We start from the raw sequence: 24,885 nt of genomic DNA on the forward strand, positions 1-24,885 counted from the left end.
TAGTAAGATTGCTCAAAACCAGACATAAGGAGACCTTAACAACAACCAGAAATGAGACACATTACAAAAGAACAGTACTAAGCCAACAGTGGACAAGGCAATGACACCCAACTCCAGTACTCTTGCCTGGAAAATCCCATGGACAGAGGAGCCTGGTGGGCTGCAATCCATGCGGTTGCTAAGAGTCCAACATGAATGAGCGACTTCACTTTGACTTTTCACTTTCATGCATTGGAGAAGGAAATGGCAACCCACTCCCGTATTCTTGCCTAGAGAATCCCAGGGATGGGGGAGCCTGGTGGGCTGCCGTCTATGGGGTCCACAGAGTCAGACCTGACTGAAGTGACTTAGCAGCAAGCCAACAGTGGGCTACTATTTCAAAGCACGATATGAATTAACTAACAACTAGAATAAACTACCCAGCTAAACTATCATTTAAGTATGAGACTGAAATAAAGACATTTTCAGTTCCTGGGAGAATTTGCTATTAAAAGAGCTTCACTGAATGAACTTCTAAAGGATAGTACCTAACAAGTGAATTTTAGCACAGAGGAGGAGATGAAATGCAAGGGAAAAAAGGTTTGGTGAGAGGAGCATTAAAAAATAAATGTTTCCTCATCTTATTTCCTTTGCTGTGGATGTAGAGAATACATAGGATTTACTTTCATTACAAACATTTTCCCAAGGGTCTGTATATAGCAGAGCTGAGTGTGACTTTGTATTTTAAAATACTTCTTAAAAGGGAAGATTTTATTGTTAATGATTTGCAAAACAAAAGATTAATTGTGCCTATTTCCAAATTGTAAGTTATCATTGGTTTGGGTTTTTCCTTATGATTTTCAGTATGTTCTAGTTTCATAAATAAAGGTATTACAGTATTTTAGTTGGGAATAAACTATTTTTATAAAGATATTTAACAGTAAATCCTTTTCATTTAGATCAAATCCTTTTTATGAACCTAAACCGACTCCTCCTCCAAACAATTTGCTAAGTCCAGTTCAAGAACTGGAAACTGAAAGGAGAGTAAAAAGAAAAGCCCCAGCCCCACCAGCCATCTCACCAAAGACAGGAGGAGTAAATGAAAACACAGGTGTTTCTGCAGGAAGAGATCTCTCCACTTCTCCTAAGGTAGGAGTTTAATCTTATTAAAACATATATTAATGTTTGCTTGTTTTCAAATTAAGAACAGTCATGGTCAGCTATTAATATTTTGATGATATAAAAAAATATAAATCCATTATACTGAAACATAGTATATACATTTGGAAGTCTATAAATTTATAGTACATTATAGATTGGATTGTCTGGGTTAAGATGTGCTTTTTAAATGCTGTTTTGAAGTCAGAGGGAGAAAGGCAGTATAATTGCAGGGTTGGTGCTTTGAAAAAAGGATATACTCTAAAGCAGCTAGTCATGATAGACAGGTTACTCTAATATAGAGGAAAGAATAGAAATCATCATTTTGAGAAATGTTACCAGAAAGATTGACACCCAGTGCAGAGAAATACTTTGTTGAAGAATTTCAATATTGTCCCTTTGATTTATGTCAGATTACAATTGTGGCCTTATTGTCATTCTTTTTTAGAAATGTTAATGGATAATAACTTCATGGAAAGGTAAAGCGCAGTCTTAGAACAAAGTCTAAAGCTTCTAAATGGTTTGACTGCAAATAGTATATCTTTCATCTGAAAGGTAGAGATGTTGGATTTAGCAAGTTTTTTAAGGTAAATAACTCATGACAGTACTCATGAGTGTTTTGTTGTTGTTACCATATGACAATTCTCACAGGTAGTTAGGGGGGAAAAGAGATGAACTTGAACTCAGAAGGATAAAGGTCACAGGTCCCCCAGCCAACAGACAGGATTGGAACTGGCATATTCATTAATTACGTGCTCTCTGGACCATATTCCATCTCAGATGCCTGGGCTGCTGCTTTTCTCAAGGGCATCAAATTTCAGTAGTTCCTGTTGTATTTTATAGTTCATTCTGTGCCTTTCATTAAATGCCAGAGTTCTGAAATAGTTTGTTTGCTTTTATTTTCGTTGTTTGAGGGGGAGTGAGTTCACTGAGGTCCTCACTCTGCCATTCTATAAGTCAGTCTCCAGGTGTGTGTTTTTATATCAGGTGTGTTTAACTGTGTGTAACTTTAGGAGGAGAAACTAGGACTAAATTCTGTCTTGCTATTGGCTAGGGAAGTTGGGAGTGGAGTCTATAAATGAAGGCAGTAGAGAATAGAAATATAAAGCAAAAGAGATGGTCAATTCCTATACCCATGAGAGCAAAAATAAAAGTGGCAATTGAGGCATTGGTCAAAATCAAAAAGCTATTTAGATTCTTTATCCATTCTAACCATCAAGAATACCTACAACTGTCCTGTTTCCCTGAATCTCTATTCTGTTGCCTGCTGTCTCTCCCTGTCCCCCTTCTGTAGGCCATTGAAGTTTGAAGCTAATCACAAAATCCTAATTTCTTCATGCTGCTGCTGCTAAGTCGCATCAGTCGTGTCCGACTCTGTGTGACCCCATAGATGGCAGCCCAACAGGCTCCTCTGTCCCTGGGATTCTCCAGGCAAGAACACTGGAGTGGGTTGCCATTTCCTTCTCCAGTGCATGAAAGTGAAAAGTGAAAGTGAAGTTGCTCAGTCGTGTCCGACTCTTAGTGACCCCATGGACTGTAGCCTATCAGGCTCCTCCATCCATGGGATTTTCCAGGCAAGAGTTCTGGAGTGGGGTGCCATTGCCTTCTCCGAATCTCTTCATAGGTGAATAGAAAGGAATTTAACGGTACCCTATTGTATGCCAGGCAATGTTCTATAACTTCATTTGATCGACAAAACAACCTGAGAAATAAATACCATTATTTCCTTTTTACACTGAGAAACTGAACCTTAGTTAAGTAACTTGCTCAAAGTGATAAAGCTAGTATTGACAGTGCCAGGATTAAAATTCAGATTTTTTGAGTCTAAAACCCATGTTTCCCATTGTGCCTTTCTACCTGTAGAGAGGTATTTCCAGTTCCAAGTTAGAACTCTAAATACATTTTTCCATAGAAATATTGTTACGGTGATTGAATTCTATTGTAGTGAAGTATAATATAGCTATTTTTTATGTTATTTTGAGGGTAGTGTTCCATTGTAGACATATTGTGGAATAAATTATCTTTATGGGGAAAACTGAGCATTTTACTACCATGCTTTGCTTGGAAAATGCCTCATCATGTTCAGACACACAATCAGTTGTATTCACAGTAACCTGCTGATCTGGAATTTAATTTGGATAACTCAACTGTGTGAAACACAACTATGAAAGATTAATTTTAAAAAAGATTGCTGATATTAAATGAGAGAAAACAAAGTGCATAACTGTATATAGTATGGTAACTTTTGTATGTATAAAGTTTTATTTAAAAGGCTTTATTCACACACATATACACATGTAGACAGACATGCATGCTCCTATACAGTTTGGAAGGACTCACAAGTAACTTTGAGGAGAAAGATCTTGAGGGAATGGTGGGTATGCACAAGGTTGAAGGAGGCATTTCTTTTCCTTTTTTCCCTTTCTATGTTGTTTAAATATTTGAATTTTATAAAATGTTTTTTTTTTTCTCTTTTTGTTTGTTATACTGAGAGGCTATTGAGTAATGAGATCATGGATCTTTTTTTATTGTTGCCTTTTGTACAAGATACCAGATGACATTTCCCCCCCAAATTCATCCCTCAAAATAGAGAAAGTTACTCTCAGGTTTGACCAGCAGTATTAGCTTGGTGGTGGCCTGGGGTTCCATCTGATACCTTAGTGTTGTGCAGTGGTAACTAGGTATAGAGGCTTAATAATAGAAAACTTGGTCTTCTGTTCCATTTCCATAGCACAGATCTTTTTATTTTGTATATTTATGTAAGATTTCATTTGGGGAAAAAAAATGAACCATTGCCAAAAAAAAAAGTAAGAAAGAAATTGAAAACTGCTAACTGCAGTTATGTGTGAGATAAAGAAGATTAGAATCAATGGCATATTGATGATAATCAAAAATGATAAATGATAGCTGAAAAAGAGCAGTGGCATGGAGCTTATTATAGGAATAGACTTGTTTGTGTGTGTGTATGTGCATTTATGTGTGTGCATATCCAAGTAGTTCCTGAAGACTTTGTTTGCGGTATTAAAACTTGGTAAAATAATGACCATTTGACAACCTTGAGTCAACATGAAAAAGTCTTATTATGCTTCATATACAATGTTCTATTTAGGAAAGCAGGACAGTGTGTTTTATATAAAAATATTTATACTAAAATTAGTGTTTTGATGCTTAAAACAATATGCTTCTTGGCCAATTATTTACTATATTTTTGAATTGAAAAGGAAGCAATATTTCAAATAAAGCTTTTGGGAAAAGAAAACAGACTCAAAATTTAGTTGAATAATAAAAGAATATTTATGCCAAATATTTATATTTTGTTTTGGATAACAAAGTGCTAAACTGCACTCAGTAGCATTGGACTGCAGAGGCTAATCACTGTCATAGAATGAGTGCTCAGCCAGATGAGTACTTTCCTCCACCTGTAACCTGAAACTACTTATTTTTAAGAAAATTTATGAAAAAAAAAGCCAAGACCAGAATTTAAACAGATAATAAGCATATACTTATATTGTAAATAAAATTCAAACTACCCACCTAAGGGCAGTTAAGATTCTCCCAGTGTCATAAATCTACATAAACTCCTCACTCCAGACCATTGATTTCTGCATTTGTAAATTGAGAAAACTATGACACTTTTTAAGCCAACTTGATAAAAAAGACCAATGTTTAGGGAAGTAACCTGACATTTAAAACACAAGCATCCAATAAGATAAAATGATAAATTAGGCTCAATGGTGGCTGATCACCATTTACTGACTGTGAATTTAAGTTAATAAGTATATAACTCTGAACTCCTAGATATAATTCATGCAACTTAGTATAAAATGCGAGTCAGATAATAAGGGCTTAGGTACATAAATGACCTTGTTGCCAAATACAGCACAAAGGTATTTTACTAAGCACTGTATACCTAATTCCATAAAAATCACAATATAAATAGTTAATTGTCAATGATAAAGAATTTTTAAAAATTCAACTTGCATTTATGATAACATTGAGAAGCTCCCCCCCATCCATCCCCACACATTGGATGGTGAAATAAGCCTGATCATGTGGAGAAGGGCTCCCTCAAAAAGCCTGATTAGTTGAACTCCAGTGATTAGCAATGAAACACTGTCCACTTACTCCATCTCTGAAAGTGGAAACATTATTCATATCTAAAGGCTCAGCCAAGTGACTCAAGCCTTCACTCATATTATTACCTCTGTCTCGAATGCTTTTATAGAGACCCAAGTTTTATACTTGTATATTTCTGAGTACTTACAATTTGCAGAAACTGTAAGAAGCCCAGGTTATACCGAAGTCAGAGTTGCATACAGCAGTCTCTGATTGATCCTAGCAGCAAATTCAAACCACAAAACAAACATGCTTTTCAGTTTTTATACATAAAGGCCCCCTTATATGAAGTTCTTTACCTCCATTTCTGTCTGTGCAAAACTGTGCAGAATGGTGCCTGTGGGCCACTCATGCTGAAAAGCAATAAGCACATGACCAAATTATTAATTTCCTCATATGTAAGTTGAAAGTACCTCAGTACTTTGAAAGAAAATCATTAAAAGGAATGAAGATCAAAATTTAATTGAATACAATGATAAATGCGTAGTTATTTTGTAAAATAAAATGCCAAACTTCATTCAATGATAGCTTGCAGAGGGCGCAATGGGGATAAGCTTAAGTTACTGGTAAAGTTTTTATTTACTGGAATACCTTACTTACCAGAATACCTTCTTCCTCAATAATACAGAATAAATGAGGCACTGCTTTATGTATCACCTGGTCTATTGGTTCTTTTAGTTATGACTAATAGAAGGAAGCCATTTTGCTAAATTTTTTTTTTCTTAAGAAAAAGGATAACTTGTTTAGAAAACATGAGGAAATTTTTGCAGAACCAAAGGCAAAAGATACAACTGGGACTGAGTTATAAACATCAACCATATTGCTTGTCTCTTTGGAATGCCTTCAATTTTCCCTTTACTTTTTTACTGATAATTTAGTCTTCCTACAAAATAGTTTATGTTCTGAAATTTCCCCTCTCTCCAATACATAGCCAGTCTTCTTTCAGTGTAGCTGACTTTAGCTAAAGGTTAAGAACAAATGACATTTGTTGACAAAATGATACAGCAATTACTTTTTATTAATATGAATGAGGATCCTCTCAGAATTGTTATTTAGTAAACATAAAAATCTCCAGTTAATGCAGTTTCAATTGGATTTAGGATTATCTGCTGGCAATAGAAATCCTTGATGATAGTTTAAATAAAAGAAACATGTATTTCTGTTTTTACCAATGTTGATGGTCTAGTGCTGACACAGTAGCTTTAAAGCCATCAGGGACCTAGTCTCCTTTTGTGCTGATCCACCATCCTCAGTATAGACTTCCTGGTAGCCCAAGATGGCTGCTTGAACCATAGTTGATATGCCCCATTCCAGTCAACAAGAAGAAAGAGGGGAAATAGCCACACCTGCCTCTAGCAAAGGAGATAGAAAAATGAATCTTTATTCTGGTCAATTGCATTACCCAGCTAAAACTCAAGGGTTCTATTACTAAGGAAGATAAGTAACATGGATATTAGGGAACAGTTAGCAGGCTGTGCCATAGATAAAATATGAGTTTTATAGTGGAGATGCAAATGAACCCAAACTTTGGTGTCTCTTCTGTGAGAAAACATGAATGATGACCACTGAAAATAGTCATTCAGAATGACATCTGAAAATCAAGCAATGTAAACTTTAAAGGAAAATCATCAGAATATTTTGCCACTGAGCATAAAGAAGTCTAGAAACAGTCTAGAAACAGAATGCAAAAACAAAAACCGCACACAGAAAACCCAGGCTATCAAAAGTTGAGTAGTATTTCCTTCAAAGTCAGTTTGCTACATTTATGCAAGGTGGTCTGAAAAGATATGGTAGTTTTCAGAGCATAGCATTATTGGCAAAGTTGTTGAGAAAAAACTACTTTTTGACACCTACGATGTCAATTCTAAAATATATTTGGATAGGTGCACTGCAGAGCCTTGACTAGAACACGGCAATAGAGGCTCCTAGGACACTAACTACAAGAACTCACTTATCACGTGGGTAGAAAAGAAGACTGTGCATCTGCACCACCTTAAAAGTGAATGCCTCCTTAAATCTTGTGCCCTAGGCACTCTGTGCCCAGTTGTGTCTGACTCTTTGTGACGCCATGACGTAGCCTGCCAGGCTCCTATGTCCATGGGATTTCCCAGGCAAGAATACTGGAGTTAGTTCCCATTTCCTCCTCCAGGGATCTTCCCGACCTAGGGATCAAACCCATGTTTCTTGCATTGACAGGTGGATTCTCTACCATCTAGCCACCTGGGAGCCGGCCCTAGGCACTGCCTTGCTTCAACTCTAATCTCAGCCCTGGTGCACAAATGGGGCAAATCTGACAAACAAATTATACTAGCAGTAACCCACTTATAAGACCTTTGCAGTCTAAACCAGGAACCACAGCACTGAAACCATCTCTAAGAATTTGCCTTTTGATTTTTCTGACTGTATTTAGTGGAAGAGGTAAAACGTTACATTTTGCTTATAGAAATAAACCATGACTAGGATGCTTGCATTTTGAAACAAATTTTATAAAGCAATTAAGTGTGATTTTTTTTAAAGTTTGCTCTTTTATATCAGTATATTCTGGAGTAACTGAGTAGGTGCCTGTCACAGTTTCCCAGCTGAGAATTAAAAAAAAAAAAAAAATGCCACCATATAGAAAAAGAACCTGATTAAGGTAAATAAATTATTTGAACACCTTAATGATAATGACTCATAAGTTTGGCTTAGTTGCTGAAAGCTCTATAAAGGCTTAGGAATTAACAATACATGATAAATTGAGTGTTATTAATATATATTGGCAGGATCACTTTAGGGTATATTACTGATGATAAAAGCATTGATTAGCCCACCTTTACTGCATGAAGAACATATTTAAAGTATTTGAGCAGATTCATACAGAACCTTCTCAGTTCCCAGTATTGGGTAAATTTCACCCCATCATCATGAGAAACAAAAAGAAAAAAGAAAAGACTTACAACAGCATGCACTGCAAGGCAAGGTCTAGGGTGAGGCAAGAGTGGCAACTAGGGTGCAAATTTTAAGGAGCCTCTAACTTACAGGTTCATGCAAGTACAAACATGGCACTTGTTTAAACCCAAGATTTTCCAGACAAAAATACTGGAGTGGGTTGCCAACTTCTTCCTCCAGGGAATCTTCCTCACCCAAGGATCAAACCTGCTTCTCCTACCTCTCCAGCATCACAGGCAGATTGTTTACCATGAAGCTATCTGAAGCCTTTGTAATTCCTGATATACTATAATAGCAAGTAAATAGGACTATCATAAGTATACTTGCCAAAGAATTAAAATGAGATCTAGTCAAACCACTGGTTGTAATAACTACCAATTTACAAGAAATACTAAGGGGTAGAATGGAATGTATGAAATACTGAGGGGTAAAATGCATCCAGTCCCATCATTTCATGGCAAGTATGAAGGGCAAAAGTGGAAGCAGTGACAGATTTTCTTTTCTTAGGCTTCAAAATCACTGTGGATGGTGACTACAGCCAGGATATTAAAATATATTTGCTCCTTAGAAGGAAATCTATGAGAAACCTAGACAGTATATTAAAAAACAGAGGCATCACTTTGCTATAGACAAAGGTCTGTATAGTCAAGGCTATGGTTTTTCCAGTAGTCACATATGAATGTGAGAGTTGGACCATAAAGAAAGCTGAGCGCCAAAGAATTGATGCTTTCGAATTGTGCTGGAGAAGACTCTTGAAAGTCTCTTGGACAGCAAGATCGAACCAGTCAATTCTAAAGGAAATCAACCCTGAACATTCATTGGAAGGAGAATGCGGAAGTTCCAATGCTTTGGCCACCTAATGCAAAGAGCCGACTCATTGGAAAAGACCCTGATGCTGGGAAAGATTGAGGGTAAGAGAAGAAGGGGGCAGCAAAGGATGAGATCGTTAGGTAGCGTCACCAATTCAATGGACATAAATCAGAGTAAACTCTGGAAGTTAGTGAAGGACAATGAAGCCTGGCGTGCTCATTTCATGAGGTTGCAAAGAGTTGGATATGCTTTAGGGACTAAACAACAGAATGGAATGAGGGAGAATTTTAGTAACTTTTGAACTTGCATCCACTTTATTACATATTATCAAAATAGAAATAACTTTTAAAAAACTACAGGAATAAACTAGTAGTCCGTATCTTATTAAGCAATTATATAGCACATCTCTATATAATTGATGGAATAGGCCAAGTTAAAAATCAGTAAGATTTAAAGACTCGACAATTTTGGCCTCATAAAATACTATACCATTGGATTAATTTCTCAATGGAGAATGACTATATTTTAGGCTCTAAAGTAAATTTTCAACACATTTCAGAAGGTAAGATTATGTTCCCTGTCCAAAGTGCAATTAATCTAGGAATCAGTTTAAAAGAAAAAAATGAACAGTATTTATAAAGCAATCATCAATCAATTAAAAGTAAATATAATTATAAAAAATATTTAGAACAAATCCATATATTTGAAAATTAATATATATTCTTTCAACTAATCTATAGGTCAAAGAAGAAATCTTAACAAGATAAACTGTAAATCCAGTGAAAATGTTTGGTTTCACTACTTGATGTGTTGATGAGGAATTTATATAATCAAGTTGAATTCCTGTAGTTGTTTCTGTGATGGTTTTATGTTTACTTAAACTTCCTGCTTGGCACTGTTTTTTAATATACGTCCCAGCTTGAAAGTCTTGAAGAACAAGCCTGACATGTTTGAACTTGGAGAAGAGTCTCAAAAACAATCACGTATAGTTGAGTTAATGGAGCAACTAGATACCATAAAACGGCTTTAATATTCCTTTCATTGTCTGTTTCCATGGCAAGAGTTTCCATTCAAGCAAGAGTTTAGAACATATTTATTTTCGATGGGAGTGAGTATTCTTTAACCAGCTCTTATACAGAAGGCTAAAAACTCTTTAACACCTGAATTAAGAGTTGTAGTCTAAGAATTAATATATACAATATATATTGAGTTCATTAGTGCCATTTTCATTAAGGGTGTGTGAACATTTTCTTTGCAAACTTGCATGTTGTTAGATCATTACATTAGATCTTAAATTTGTAACCCAGGAATCTTTTGTATCTGTAAAAAAAACCAAAAACAAAGTAAACAACTAATAGCGTTCAACATAGTGCTGCTGCAGAAAGAAGACTTTGAAGTTAGATAAATCCCTCTAATAACGATCTTTTTGAGAAGCAAAGCCAATAATTAAAATACATTGTGAATAAATTAATAACTTCTTGGAAATGTAAACTTATAAAGTATCTGATACTTTAATAAGTAAGTTTGTAGTATTGTACCTTACAGTAAACTGTATTTCTGTTCTAGTACTAAAGTTTGGTATCATCCTTATGCCCAGATGCCTCAAGAAGCTCAATAAATAATTGTTTATCTGTCCAACATCATAATTTCTAATTTTGGGATGTAATAATTGGGGTTAAAATCCTAAAACTATTTCTCCACCCTTCTCCCCATCCCCAGTAGCAGTAGATGCTATTGCAGGGGAAACTCTCTAGTGTTTATTCACCTCTTAACTGCTTTGGAAAATAGGTTTTAGCATAGCTGGACTTTTTTTTTTTTTAAACAAGGACTATCCACATTTAATGTCTTAGCATAAACCTCAAAGGTAATTGAAACAGGAAAACCTCATGTAATTGAGTGATTAGTATAAGCACAGAGTTTATTTTTACTTTTAATAGAAAACAGTTTATTCTTTCATGTACTCAAAGTAACTTGCATTATTAAACAGAGATCTTCATTTGGTCTGACAATGAGTTTTATATATATATCAGTAATGTGCACTTAAGATTTTCACACAAGGTAAACACTTTTTTTCCATCATATATTGTTCCCCTTATATATATTTCTTTAAAATATGTTAATATTTTTTATTTATTTAGTGAAACTTTACATTATATAGCAGATATTACCTTTATTTCAACCCACACTATTCTCACAAATTTATAATTGACTAAAATCTTTTGAATATAAAGTTATTTTACTTATTCACTATTTTCCCCAAAAAAAGCATGCTTCTTGTAGAACACCTTTAAATTTTTTTGGAAAGAGAAAACCACTCCAAAGCACGTCATTGCTTAATACAAATTCAGATACCATGTCCTACCCATTACCAGTTCTATATTAATAGTATTTGAATGATGATGCTTTGGAGTATACATAACTAAGATGTTACTGTACATTTATTAATTTTGAAAATACTAATTCAGACACATGAGAACTTTATAATTTCTATGAGCAGTAACCATGACTTGGTGAACATTAGCCATAAAAAGAGATTCATGGAAATTTTTAAAAGATATTTTTCAATAGAAGTGTCATTTTTTATCTGACTCTGAAGTGAAGCTTTTAGTTACTCTGAAGGAAGCATCAAAAGTAGTCTCACAATAATTCTTAGCTTCCTAACACCTTAAAAGAAGGCAAAGCTAAATGAACATTATAAGGTTTGCTAAATAATTTAAAATAAAATTTAATTTGACACTCAAAATTTTATTCATCATATAAGACACCATTAATAACCTGAGTATTTTCATTTTAAGAAATATTCTCATGAAAGTACATTTGTATAATGTGTTTGAAGGGCATGAGATGCAAAAATGCTATAAAATAAACCTGAAAATTTCTCGAGTTAAGTCAGTTCATTTCAGTAACTCAGTCATGTCCTACTCTTTGGGACCGCATGGATTGCAGCACGCCAGGCCTGTCTGTCCATTGCCAACTCCCGGAGTTTACTCAAACGCACGTCCATTGAGTCGGTGATGCCATCCAACAATCTTATCCTCTGTTGTCCCCTTCTCCTCCTGCCTTCAATCTTGCCCAGCATCAGGGTCTTTTCCAATGAGTCAGTTCTTCGCTTCAGGGGACCAAAGTATTGGAGTTTCAGCTTCAGCATCAGTCCTTCCAACGAATATTCAGGACTGATCTCCTTTAGGCTGGACTGGTTGGATCTCCTTGCAGTCCAAGGGACTCTCAAGAGACTTCTACAACACTACAGTTCAGAAGCATCAATTCTTCGGCATTCAGCTTTCTTTATAGTCCAATTCTCACACCCATACATGACCACTGGAAAAACCATGGCGTTCACTAGATGGACCTTTGTTGACAAAGTAATGTCTCTGCTCTTTAATATGCTGTCTACGTTGGTCATAAATTTTCTTCCCAAGGAGCAAGTGTCTTTTAACTTCATGGCTGCAGTCACCATCTGAAGTGATTTTGGAGCCCTCAAAAATAAAGTCTGTCACTGTTTCCACTGTTTCCCCATCTATTTGCCATGAAGTGATGGGACCAGATGCCATAATCTTAGTTTTCTGAATGTTGAGATTTAAGCCAACTTTTTCACTCTCCTGTTTCACTTTCTTCAAGAGGGTCTTTAGTTCTTCTTCGCTTTCTGCCATAAGGGTGGTATCATCTGCATATCTGAGGTTATTGATATTTCTCCCAGCAGTCTTGATTCCAGCTTGTGCTTCATCCAGCCCAGCGTTTCTCATGATCTACTCTGCATATAAGTTAAAGAAGCAGGCTGACAGTATACAGCCTTGACGTACTCCTATCCCTATTTGGAACCAGTCTGTTGTTCCATGTCCAATTCTAACTGTTGCTTCCTGACCTGCATACAGATTTCTCAGGAGGCAGGTGAGGTGGTCTGGTATTCCCATGTCTTGAAGAATTTTCCACAGTTTGTTGTGGTTCACAATCAAAGGCTTTGACATAGTCAATAAAGCAGAAGTAGATATTTTTCTGGAGCTCTCTTGCTTTTTTGATGGTCCAAGGGATGTTGGCAATTTGATCTCTGATTCCTCTGCCTTTTCTAAAACCAGCTTGAACATCTGGAAGTTCACAGTTCACGTACTTTTGAAGCCTGGCTTTGAGAATTTTGAGCATTACTTTACTAGTGTGTGAGATGAGTGCAATTGTGCGGTAGTTTGAGCATTCTTTGGCATTGTCTTTCTTTGGGATTGGAATGAAAACACCTTTTCCAGTCCTGTGGCCACTGCTGAGTTTTCCAAACTTGCTGGCATATTGAGTACAGCACTTTGACAGCATCATCTTTCAGGATTTGAAATAGCTCAACTAGAATTCCATCACCTCTACTAGCTTTGTTCGTGTGATGCTTCCTAAGGCCCACCTGACTTCACATTCTAGGATGTCTGGCTCTAGGTTGGAGATCACACCATAGTGATTATCTGGGTCGTGAAGATCTTTTTTGTACAGTTCTTCTGGATATTCTTGCCATCTCTTCTTAATATCTTCTGCTTCTGTTAGGTCCATAACATTTCTGTGCTTTATTGAGCCCATGTTTGCATGAAATGTTCCCTTGGTATCGCTAATTTTGGGGAAGAGATATCTAGTCTTTCCCATTCTATTTTTTTCTCTCTATTTCTTTGCACTGATCGATGAGGAAGGCTTTCTTATCTCTCCTTGCAATTCTTTGGAACTCTGCATTCAGTGGGTATATCTTTTCTTTTCTTCTTCTCTTGTATTCACAACTCTTTGTAAGGCCTCCTCAGAGAACCATTCTGCCTTTTTGCATTTCTTTTCCTTGGGGATGGTCTTGATCCCTGTCTCCTGTACAGTGTCATGAACCTCCATCCATAGTTCTTCAGGCACTCCATCAGATCTAATCCCTTCAATCTATTTGTCACTTCCACTGTATAATCATAAGGGATTTGATTTAGGTCATACCTGAATGATCTAGTGGTTTTCCCTACTTTCTTCAATTTAAGTCTGAGTTTGGCAATAAGGAGTTCATGGTCTGTACCACAGTCAGCTCCCAGTCTTGTTTTTGCTGACTGTATAGAACTTCCCCATATTTGGCTGCTGTAAATATAATCAATCCAATGTCAGTATTGACCATCTGGTGATGTCCATGTAAAGAGTTTTCTCTCTTTGTTATAAGTGGGTGTTTGCTATGACCAGTATGTTCTCTTGGCAAAACTCTATTAGCCTTTGCCCTGCTTCATTCTGTACTCCAAGGCCAAATTTGCCTGTTACTCTAGGTGTTTCTTGACTCCCTACTTTTGCATTCCAGTCTCCTATAATAAAGGACATCTTTTTGGGGGTGTTAGTTCTAGAAGACGGAGAAGGCAATGGCACCCCACTCCAGTACTCTTGCCTGGAAAATCCCATGGATGGAAGAGCCTGGTAGGCTGCAGTCCATGGGGTCGCTAAGAGTCAGACACGACTGAGCGGCTTCACTTTCACTTTTCACTTTCATGCATTGGAGAAGGAAATGGCAACCCATTCCAGTGTTCTTGCCTGGAGAATCCCAGGGACGGGGGAGCCTGGTGGGCTGCCGTCTGTGGGGTCACACAGAGTCGGACACGACTGAAGCAACTTAGCAGCAGCAGCAGTTCTAGAAGGTCTTGTAGGCCTTCATAGAACTGTTCAACTTCAGCTTCTTCAGCATTACTGGCTGGGGCATAGACTTGGATTACTGTGATATTGAATGGTTTGCCTTGGAAATGAACAAGAGTTAACCTCTTTTATACTGGGTTGAAGATAGCAGTTACGTGGAATGCTACCATAAGCAGTTCAACAGTATTTATTGCTACTCTTACCACAATCTGAACATGAAGTAAAAATAAATTATTTATTCTACTAAAATCATATTGTTTATCTTAAAATTTCCACGACAAAGGGCAGTGTATTTCCATTAAGTATTTGTTAATGATGATTGATTTTGCTTAGGTGGGAAATAAGCCAATTCAAAAATGGATGAAACAGAAAACACAAAGGGCAATTATATTTCTTTTTCTAAGAAAGAAGTGTTCTATAGGAGTGACTTTCAAAGTTTTTTTTTTTTTTTTCTTTTGAAGGGAGATGGTGGGATTTATAGGGAGTCCATGAAACACAAAACATCTTTAAAAACATTTGGGAACATGCCTGCTCTCACGTGCTACTTCACACATCCTTTTTTTTTTTGTTAGACCTTTTTAGTACAGGGAACTGTACTATGAACTAGGAGAAAAACATGGCTCATACAAAGTCTTTTGTCTTCAACAGTCTTCTCAACCTACCCAATATGGCAGTCACATAAAAAGTATGATACAGTATACTGGGCTACAATAGACATAGGCTAGAGTACTATAAGATCAATAATGAGAGTGTTACTTATACCACATTACCTCCTCTGCAAGCACACTTCATTGGAGATTAGGAACAGGGGAAGTGTGTGTGTGTGTGTGTGTGTGTGTGTGTGTGTGTGTGTAGTGTGAAGTATAGTGTAGTGGTGGTGAGAGAGGCAGTAGAGATCACAATTTATCTGAGTTAATTGAAGGACAATTAGAATTCACTAGATGAGCAAAGAAAGGAGGGGAAGGACATTTCAAAAGGAATAGATGGGCAAAAGCATTGAGGTATAAAAATGCCTAGTTCAAGAGACTATGAGCACCACTGGTGTGATAGAATACCTGGACTTAAAAGTGGGTCTGATTCTGAATAATTGTTTTTGTGTGTGTATGATTGCTCAAAATTTGGTCTTTATTGTGTAGACAGTAGGAATAGTAGCAATCTGTTTAAACCATGTACAAAATGCATTATTGAAAGGCTGCAGTAGTTTATACGCTCAACTGCATTGATAAATCTCAAATGTATTATGTTTAGTGGAAGACATCAGACTCAATAGGCTACATTCTATATGTTTTTATTTAGGTGGCATTTACAAAAGGCAAAACCATAGGGACAGAATTGCATCAAAGAATATCAGTGGGTGGAGGGGATACGTGGGAGTTTGGGGAAGGGGTAATGGAATGGTAGAGGTTGTAAAACTGTATGCATTTGTTAAACTAAGACAACTGCCCACTAAATGGTAAGTTTTATGGTATGTAAATTCTGTCATAAGGTAATATCATAATAAAAATAGTAATGGCCATGGAAGCAGAGCAGAGCAGCCTCTCTTAACCTTCCTTGTCCATTGCCTTATCCCCACTGCCTTCCCTGTTATCAGCTTCTGCTCTTCACTGTGACTTTTGGCTTCAGTGACCTCCTTTCACAGATCCTAGCTCCAAGATTATAAAATGGAACCTCTGCTTATTCTGTTGATTGCCAGGTTGAACCTTACACAGCCTTGGTTTCTATTTGATAAAGTAAAAGACATGATCAGATTTCAGTAGAATGAAACCTTGACAGACCATAAATGAAGAATAGAGAGTGATGAACCTAAAGACATGGATAGAGAGACAAAAAGTTTTATAGTAGTCCATGCTGAAATGGAGGCCCCAAAGCAAAAAATAACTTGTGTTTCAAGAACTGAAAGAAGATCTATGTAAGTGGAGTGTAGTGAGCAAGGAGCAAGTGATGTTGTATAAGTTTGGAGAGGTGGGTACTGCCCAGGTCATGGAGAATCTCACAGACTGTAGTAAGTGTTTGATTAAATGCATGTGCAGTGGAAGGTTATTGAAGTTGAAGTATGTGTATGTTAGCGTATGTTTAAGAAAAAGGCAACATGATTTGTAATCTCACATCCTGCCTTAGGTTTTAACAAATGAACTGTCCCTGCCTTTATCCAAGGGCCACCCAACCACCAACATGTGTATTAGACCCACACCCCTGGTCTGTTCAAGAATTTTGGTTTTATAACACTTCTTCCTTCATCAGTTTCTTACTCTGTACCTAACCACTTCAATTAGTTTACAAATAAAATATTGTATAGTCCATCTTAAAAAACCCCAAGCTTGCTAAACATCACATGTTCCTAAATGACTTCCCAATTTCTCTGCTGCCTTCTGAAAAGTTTTCTATACTGATAATTTCTGGTTTTTTCAATCCACTCCAAACAGGCTTTTCTTCCTACTTTTAACACTTGAAACCTCCCTGGTTAAGATCATTTCCAACCTGCCAAATTCAGTGGTCAATTTTAGTCCTTATCTCATTGATCCCTTAATGTAGCTGATTATTATTTCCTTTTAGAAAATGTTAGTAGAATTGTCTTATAGCCAGGTAATATATTAACGTGGTTCAGAAATCAAAATAACATAACAAGAGACCCATCAGGAAGTCTTGCTGCCACCAAGGAGATCACCATACTACTATACCCCTCTCCACCCCAGCTTCCTAAAGATAATTTCACTCTTACTAGTTTTTTTATCTTCTCCCAGTGGTTTTTACACCAATACAAGCAAATCTAAGTATTTTTTTCTTACTCTTTTCTTTGTTTTCCCTGAAGGTAACATCCTATAAATATTGTTCTGCCCCTTAGTTTTACACTTTTAACTTAATGGTATATCCTGGTAATCTTCCCATTTTAGTATGTGGAGAGCATTCTCATCCTGTTTTACATCTCTATTCTAATATGTGAATGTATCATAACTTACATAGCCAGTTAACCATAGATGATGTTGTTTCTAGTCTTTTGTTATCCTGAACAATGCTGCAACAAAGGACCTTGTATACAGATTATTTCATATATGTTAGATCAATGTCCTGAAGTGAGTCAAAGAATAATGCCTTTGTAATTTTGACATTCATTGTCAAGAGGCCTTCCAAAGGGGAGGTACCATTTTGCAATAAATTATAATCCGGTGATTTAAAATACTATCTATAGTATTAACATATTTCATTAACATTCCATTAACATAAAATTAACATACTCCAAATTTGTATCTCTAGTTCCAACTTCTCCCTGATCTTTGTTTCCTCAACATTTCTTCTTGTGAAAAATAACTCTCTTTAATTTTATTTCTAAACTTGCTGCTGCTGCTAAGTCACGTCAGTCGTGTCCGACTTTGCGTGACCCCATAGACGGTAGCCCACCAGGCTCCCCTGTCCCTGGGATTCTCCAGGCAAGAATACTGGAGTGGGTTACCATTTCCTTCTCCAATGCATGCATGCACGCTAAGTCACTTCAGTCGCGTCCGACTCTGTGCGACCCCGTGGACAGCAGCCCACCAGGCTTCTCTGTCCACAGGATACTCCAGGCAAGAATACTGGAGTGGGTTGCCATTTCCTTCTCCATCTAAATTTGCTAGTCCCCTGGTTTTCCCCATCTCTCAGTAAATGGCACTGCCATTCACCTAGCTGCTCAGGTAGAAAATTTAGGAACCAGCTTTCCTCCTTCATTTCCTATACTCTGTTTAGTGGAACTTATGTGGTGATGGAAATATTCTGTATCTGTGCTAGTATGGTAGCCACATGTGCACTTACAGTGTGGCTGATATGACTAACAAGCTGATTTTTTAGTTTAATTTAATTTTAATTAATTTTGCTACTCATGTGACTAGTGACTACCATTTTGGACAGTGCAGACTTTTTGTTGTTGTTTGGTCGCTAAGTCATGTCCAACTCTATGTGACCCCATGGACTGCAGTACACCAGGCTTCCATTCTTCACTGTCTCCTGGAGTTTGCTCAGATTCATGTCCATTGAGTCAGTGATGCAGTTCAACCACCTCATCCTCTATCACCCACTTCTCCTGCCCTCAGTCTTTCCTAGCAGCAGGGTCTTTTCCAGTGAGTATGCTCTTCGCATCAGGAGGCCAAATTATTGGAACTTCAGCTTCAGCAACAGTTCTTCCAATGAACATGCAGGGTTAATTTCCTTTAAGATTGACTGATTTGATCTCCTTGCTATCCAGAGGACTCTCAATAGTCTTTTCCAACACCACTGCTGAAAAGCAGCAATTCTTCGGTGCTCAGCTTTCTTTATGGTCCAGCTCTCACATCCATAATGACTACTGGGAAAAACCATAGCTTTGACTATACAGACCTTTGTAGGCAAAGTGATGTCTCTGCTTTTTAATATGCTGTCTAGGTTGGTCATAGCTTTCCTTCCAAGGAGCAAGCATCTTTTAATTTCCTGGCTGTAGTCACTGTCCACAATGATTTTGGAGCCCAAGGAAATAAAGTCTGTCACTATTTCCACTTTTTCCCCATCTGTTTGCCATGAAGTGATGGGACCAGATGCCATGATCTTAGTTTTCTGAATGTTGAGTTTTAAGCCAGCTTTTTCACTCTCCTCTTTCACCTTTATGAAGAGGCTCTTGAGTTCCTCGACACTTCTGCCATTAGAGTGGTATCATCTGCTTATCTGAGGTTGTTGACTTTTTATTGATCTGTAAAGTCCTACATGTCTCAAGGCTTTCTTGAGGTAATGGTTCTCAACTTTAGCAAGGAGCCTTTTCAAAAATATCAGTGCTTAAAAAGAAACAGTGCTTGGACTTTACACCAAGTCAGTAAATTACAATCTCTGAAATTGGAAGTTTGACATCAGGTTTTTTTTTAATCATCCAGATGATTTTAATGTTTATCCAGAATTGATTTCTTGATTGTTAGGGTTATGCTAACTGCTAAGTCACTTAAGTCGTATCCAACTCTGTGCAACCCCACAGATGGCAGCCCAACAGGCTCCCCCGTCCCTGGAATTCTCCAGGCAAGAATACTGGAGTGGGTTGCCATTTCCTTCTCCAATGCATGAAAGTGAAAAGTGAAAGTGAAGTCGCTCAGTCGTGTCCGACTCTTAGCGACCCCATGGACTGCAGCCCACCAGGCTCCTCCATCCATGGGATTTTCCAGGCAAGAGTACTGGAGTGGGGTGCCATTGCCTTCTCCGGTTAGGGTTATACTGATTTTTTAAAATATTTGCTTACTTACTTCCTGTGAAAAATAATATATGCACAGAAATATACTCAAAGCAAAAACATTTTTCTGCTTTAGAAAATTCTTACTGTTCACTCCTTGGATTTTCCTTTACGTGAAAAAAAAAATTTTTTGTGCTCAGCAATTCAATAATTGTAGTTTATGAAGGATCTGGTTCTTTTGAAGTGTAAAGGTGTCCAGAGTATCTTTTGGAACTGAAAATTTCACAGGAATGACCTTGTAAAATCAATCATCACAAGGGTGGAATGGGAGGGGAGAGGGAGCCTCAAGAGGGAGGGGAAATTTAAATATATATATGTATATAAACTTATGACTGATTTGTGTTGTTGTACGGCAAAAACCAACACAGCATTGTAAAGCAATTATCCTCCAATTAAAAATTTTATAAAAAGAATCAATCATCACATTATGTCACTACCTCATTCAAGACTTGGTTTCCCATTGCAGAATAAAATCACCATAACCTTTAAGGCCCTCTATGATCTAGTCTTTGCCTTTTCTTCCAACCTTATTTCCTCTCATTGCCTACCTTTTTTTGTTCGATTAGAGCCATGCTGGTCTTCTCATTCTCAAGTATGACTAGTTCATTCCAGCCTCAGGGCCTTTGTGTTTGTTTTTCATGCCATCTGAAGCATCCTTCAGGCAGGATATGAAAGTACACAGCCTTGCTGAAAGCTTTTTGGGTGTGGATTTGGAAACTGGGTTTGAATTAAATGGTAACAGGTAACATTAAAATCAGAGAAAGAATACTTGCCACTTGTTCTGTCACAGATATTTTATATTCATACATACTGGAGTTCTGTGCTGAGACCATCTAGAATAATCTTGAAGATGGTGGTGGTCCCTAACTGCTAGGATTATACAAGTTCTGAAGAAAATTATGGAATGAAAAGTTTGAAAGACTTTGATATAGAATGTTTTACCTTGGTTTATTTGTATCTATAATATTTCCATACAAACTGAACATTGCTTCAAAGAAATATTAACTACTGACCAGCTGACAGAATTCTCTTTGGATAATAATAATTCTTTTGGTTTATGAAGTGGTTTATAACCTCCAAACATTAAAATGTGTATGGTTTATTTTATTCTCTAACCATGAAGTAAGTAGGGTGGAAGCTGTTTTCCCCATTTAAAAAAATAAGAGAACTGAGGCAATGCCTCACCTTATTTTACCTGCCTCCTGAGAAATCTGTATGCAGGACAAGAAGCAACAGTTAGAACTGGACATGAAACAACAGACTTGTTCCAAATAGGGAAAGGAGTACTTCAAGGCTATATATTATCACCCTGCTTATTTAACTTATTTGTGGAGTACATCATGCGAAATGCTGGGCTGGATGAAGCACAAGCTGGAATCAAGATTGCTGGGAGAAGTATCAATAACCTCAGATATGCAGATGATACCACCCTTATGGCAGAAAGCGAAGAACTTAAAGACCCTCTTGAAGAAAGTGAAACAGGAGAGTGAAAAAGTTGGCTTAAATCTCAACATTCAGAAAACTAAGAATGGCATCCAGTCCCATCACTTCATGGCAAACAGATGGGGAAACAGTGGAAACAGTGACAGACTTTATTTTTGAGGGCTCCAAAATCACTTCAGATGGTGACTGCAGCCATGAAGTTAAAAGACACTTGCTCCTTGGGAAGAAAATTTATGACCAACGTAGACAGCATATTAAAGAGCAGAGACATTACTTTGTCAACAAAGGTCCATCTAGTGAACGCCATGGTTTTTTCAGTGGTCATGTATGGGTGTGAGAATTGGACTATAAAGAAAGCTGAATGCCGAAGAATTGATGCTTCTGAACTGTAGTGTTGTAGAAGTCTCTTGAGAGTCCCTTGGACTGCAAGGAGATCCAACCAGTCCAGCCTAAAGGAGATCAGTCCTGAATATTCGTTGGAAGGACTGATGCTGAAGCTGAAACTCCAATACTTTGGTCCCCTGAAGCGAAGAACTGACTCATTGGAAAAGACCCTGATGCTGGGAAAAATTGAAGGTGGGAGGAGGAGGGGATGACAGAGGATGAGATGGTTGGATGGCATCACTGACTCCATGGACATGAGTTTGAGCAAGCTCCGGGAGTTGGTGATGGACAGGGAAGCTTGGCATGCTGCAGTTCATGAGGTCTCAAAGAGTCGGACATGACTGAGCAACTGAACTGACTGACTGAAGCAAAGTTTATGTCATTGCTGCATCACACACTTTCTTGTATAATTGTGCTACATTTCTGGCATATATGAATTTGCATAAAAAATATCTTATTTATAAAAATAGAATTTGGAAAGCCTCTTTTAAGTAGCAAACTTTGCTAGTACCTTTAAGGATTCTATAGTGCATTAACTACCAGATCCAAAAGCATAGGAAACAGAGAAATCATGGTCTGATAAGCCACTACCAATATAAGAAAAATTGAAAATAAGGGCTAAATATTTAGCCTAAAATTGCATCATTAAGAAAGTGTGATTCAACTGACAAAATTAATTTACTCACAGGCTTTTTAAAAAAGTGAGGGTATCTTATTTCAGATGGGGTAATTTTTTTTATTTTTACATCCTTTGAATTTTATCTAGAGTTTTGTCTCTCAGAATTTGAGAAATTATAGTAAAGTGTATTGATCAGTTGTTAACAAATGATGTTATTATTTTGTTTATATTTATTCTCATATACTTTGCTGTCAATACAATGCATTAAAATAATTTCTTGGAAAATATAGATTCTATATTAGATAATTTTATATTGTAAAGCAATTAAGCTGTTTGAGTTTATATGATAGATAACTAAGGAATTTTCTTTAATCCTGTGTTCAGTTTTGCCTTACAGTGAAATCACATTTAAGGCCAACTACTTGATATACACAAGATTTCTTTTGTTTATTAAGCCATAGGAATAACGGTGGCCTTTTCCTTGATGACTTGAAACTAATTGAGTTTGGTTCTTCTTAGGTTGACAGGCATCTTTTTTAACTTGGACATAAACTTGTGTGAGTAAGTGCTTCCATATTTTAGTCATGGTGAGTTATGAGCATATAAAAATAATTATCTTCACCTCATAAATCTTTAGTGAAATTTATTTTAGTGCTTACTGTAATCTTTCTATTAATGTCTCCTACTTTTGGTCAGATATATATAGATGGCAGTAAATTTTCAATTTGAACTATATTTAGCATAGAGAAAAAGGCCAGTGGCATGATGCATTGTAACTATAGTTCATAATCAGTGTCTGTTAAAAAGAGATTTGAGACACAACCAAACCCATCTATTCTGCTGCTTATTGGCATTGGGTACTTCTTTTTTAAGTTGAATACAGTAATTTAGTTTCATTGGCTGATTTTGAGAATTGAAAGAGTCATAGATGCCATTCTATGGAGGGATAAAAAATAAGGCTGCATTTGCCAAACGCTAATGGTGATGATAGGGTTAGAGTGGATCATTTGAGTTAATTCATGTTTATGAAGTTAAGCACGATTAGTAATATGAACATTCAACATTTGGTCTAGGAAAAAAACAGCAGCTTACTACCAAAAATTAGGATTATTATTATAATTGTTATGATGTTTAGCAAATATGGTAGTAATATATATAACACAGTTCAAGATTGGTGGCCTACATGAAATACATCAAATACTTCTGAGACAGTGTGAGCATGTTAATTACATATTCCACAGCAGCATTTTTTCTGTCATGTTCAACACTGTGCTTTGCTATCATTTCTCCATTTGTTGAATTCAAGATGAATAAAGTCAAATAGGATTAAGGCAGGAATTTTCAACAATGGAAAAGAGCAACAGATGTAGCCAGCTTTGAACGTGGAAGGATTGTTGATGGGCTGTTGCTTAAAGGGAGTGTCTGTAGTGGGGGGAGATAGGAAAGGGAAAAGGAAAATAAGTTGAGAAAATATCAAAAATATGGAAGAGTAAAAATAGATCGAAATACCTCTGTTGGTCTCTTGTAATTATGATGAAATTATCTTCAGCTTTAAAATTGCTGTCATTTAAATAAACTTTTTTTTAAACTTTTGTGTTACAAAGACGTGGTTTAAAAAAATACATACATACACTTTCAAAAATATGGATGGAAAATGGCTATGATTAGGAAAGTCAGAGTTACTACAAACTGATATTTGTGAAAGCTACTTCACAAGTCATATAGATTCTTTTTCAAATGATTTAACTTAAAATGAAATCTAAACCTTGGTATCTGTTATATCCTAAATGTATATCCTGGGAGAGCTGACTGTTTTAGCATCAATGTCTCCTAGTTCCTGATAACATAATTTCACTAAGTGAGCTACTGTTGTTTGTGGTAATAAGTAATCTTGGAGTTGTAAAGAAGAACCAAATTGAATAAAGAAGCATTTAGAACAAAGATAATTTTACACTTCAGCTATTAATAACTGAAAGTTCTTTAGAGGGGTTAGTGGGAAAGTTTATGAGGAGAAATAAACATGAAATAGCTATATCTGTTTAGTTTATTAAAATTACATGCTAAACCTTAACATTGTGTAAAAAACACTTGTTAGAATAAATTTCTATCTATGAATCTGTATAGTAGGTAACTCTCATAATGCCTTTAATTCTAGTTTAAAATCATGTGAAGGAATGAATGCACATAAGAAGATAGTAATAGAAATATTAATAAGTGATTAAACAGAAAAAAACAGAAAAAACTAATTTGAAAAGATACATGTGCTCTAGTGTTCACAGCAACATTATTTACAATTGCTAGATATGGAAGCAACCAAAGTGTTAACAGATGAATGGATAACAATGTGTGGTGTAGTATTCCATGCACTGGAGTACTATTCAACCATAAAAAAAGAATTGAATTTTTCCATTTTCAGCAACATAAATGGTCTTGGAGGGCATTATGCTAAGTGACATAAATCAGACAGAGGAAAACAAATACTCTTATGATATGACTTATATGTGAAATCTAAAAAATACAACAAACTAGTGACTATAACAAAAAAAGAAGCCGACTCCAGCTAGTGATTGCTGATGGAGATAGGGAAGAGGGAAGGGCAGTCTAGAAGTAGAGGACTGAG

The 24,885-nt window shown here is 36.5% G+C and overlaps 1 protein-coding gene across 12 annotated transcripts in view; it reads left to right on the plus strand.

Annotated features, from left to right (window-relative positions):
• Positions 1-24,885, plus strand: part of EHBP1 (EH domain binding protein 1) — a 345,461-nt gene that overhangs the window by 183,532 nt on the left and 137,044 nt on the right. For all 12 annotated transcript variants that reach the window (XM_025261231.3, XM_025261232.3, XM_044926040.2 and 9 more), the window contains one exon: positions 939-1,128. In XM_025261231.3, the coding sequence (XP_025117016.1) occupies positions 939-1,128 (190 nt within the window). The remainder of the gene's footprint in view (positions 1-938; positions 1,129-24,885) is intronic.

Source organism: Bubalus bubalis, chromosome 12 (assembly GCF_019923935.1).
Source record: "Bubalus bubalis isolate 160015118507 breed Murrah chromosome 12, NDDB_SH_1, whole genome shotgun sequence".
Taxonomy (NCBI): Eukaryota; Metazoa; Chordata; class Mammalia; order Artiodactyla; family Bovidae; genus Bubalus; species Bubalus bubalis.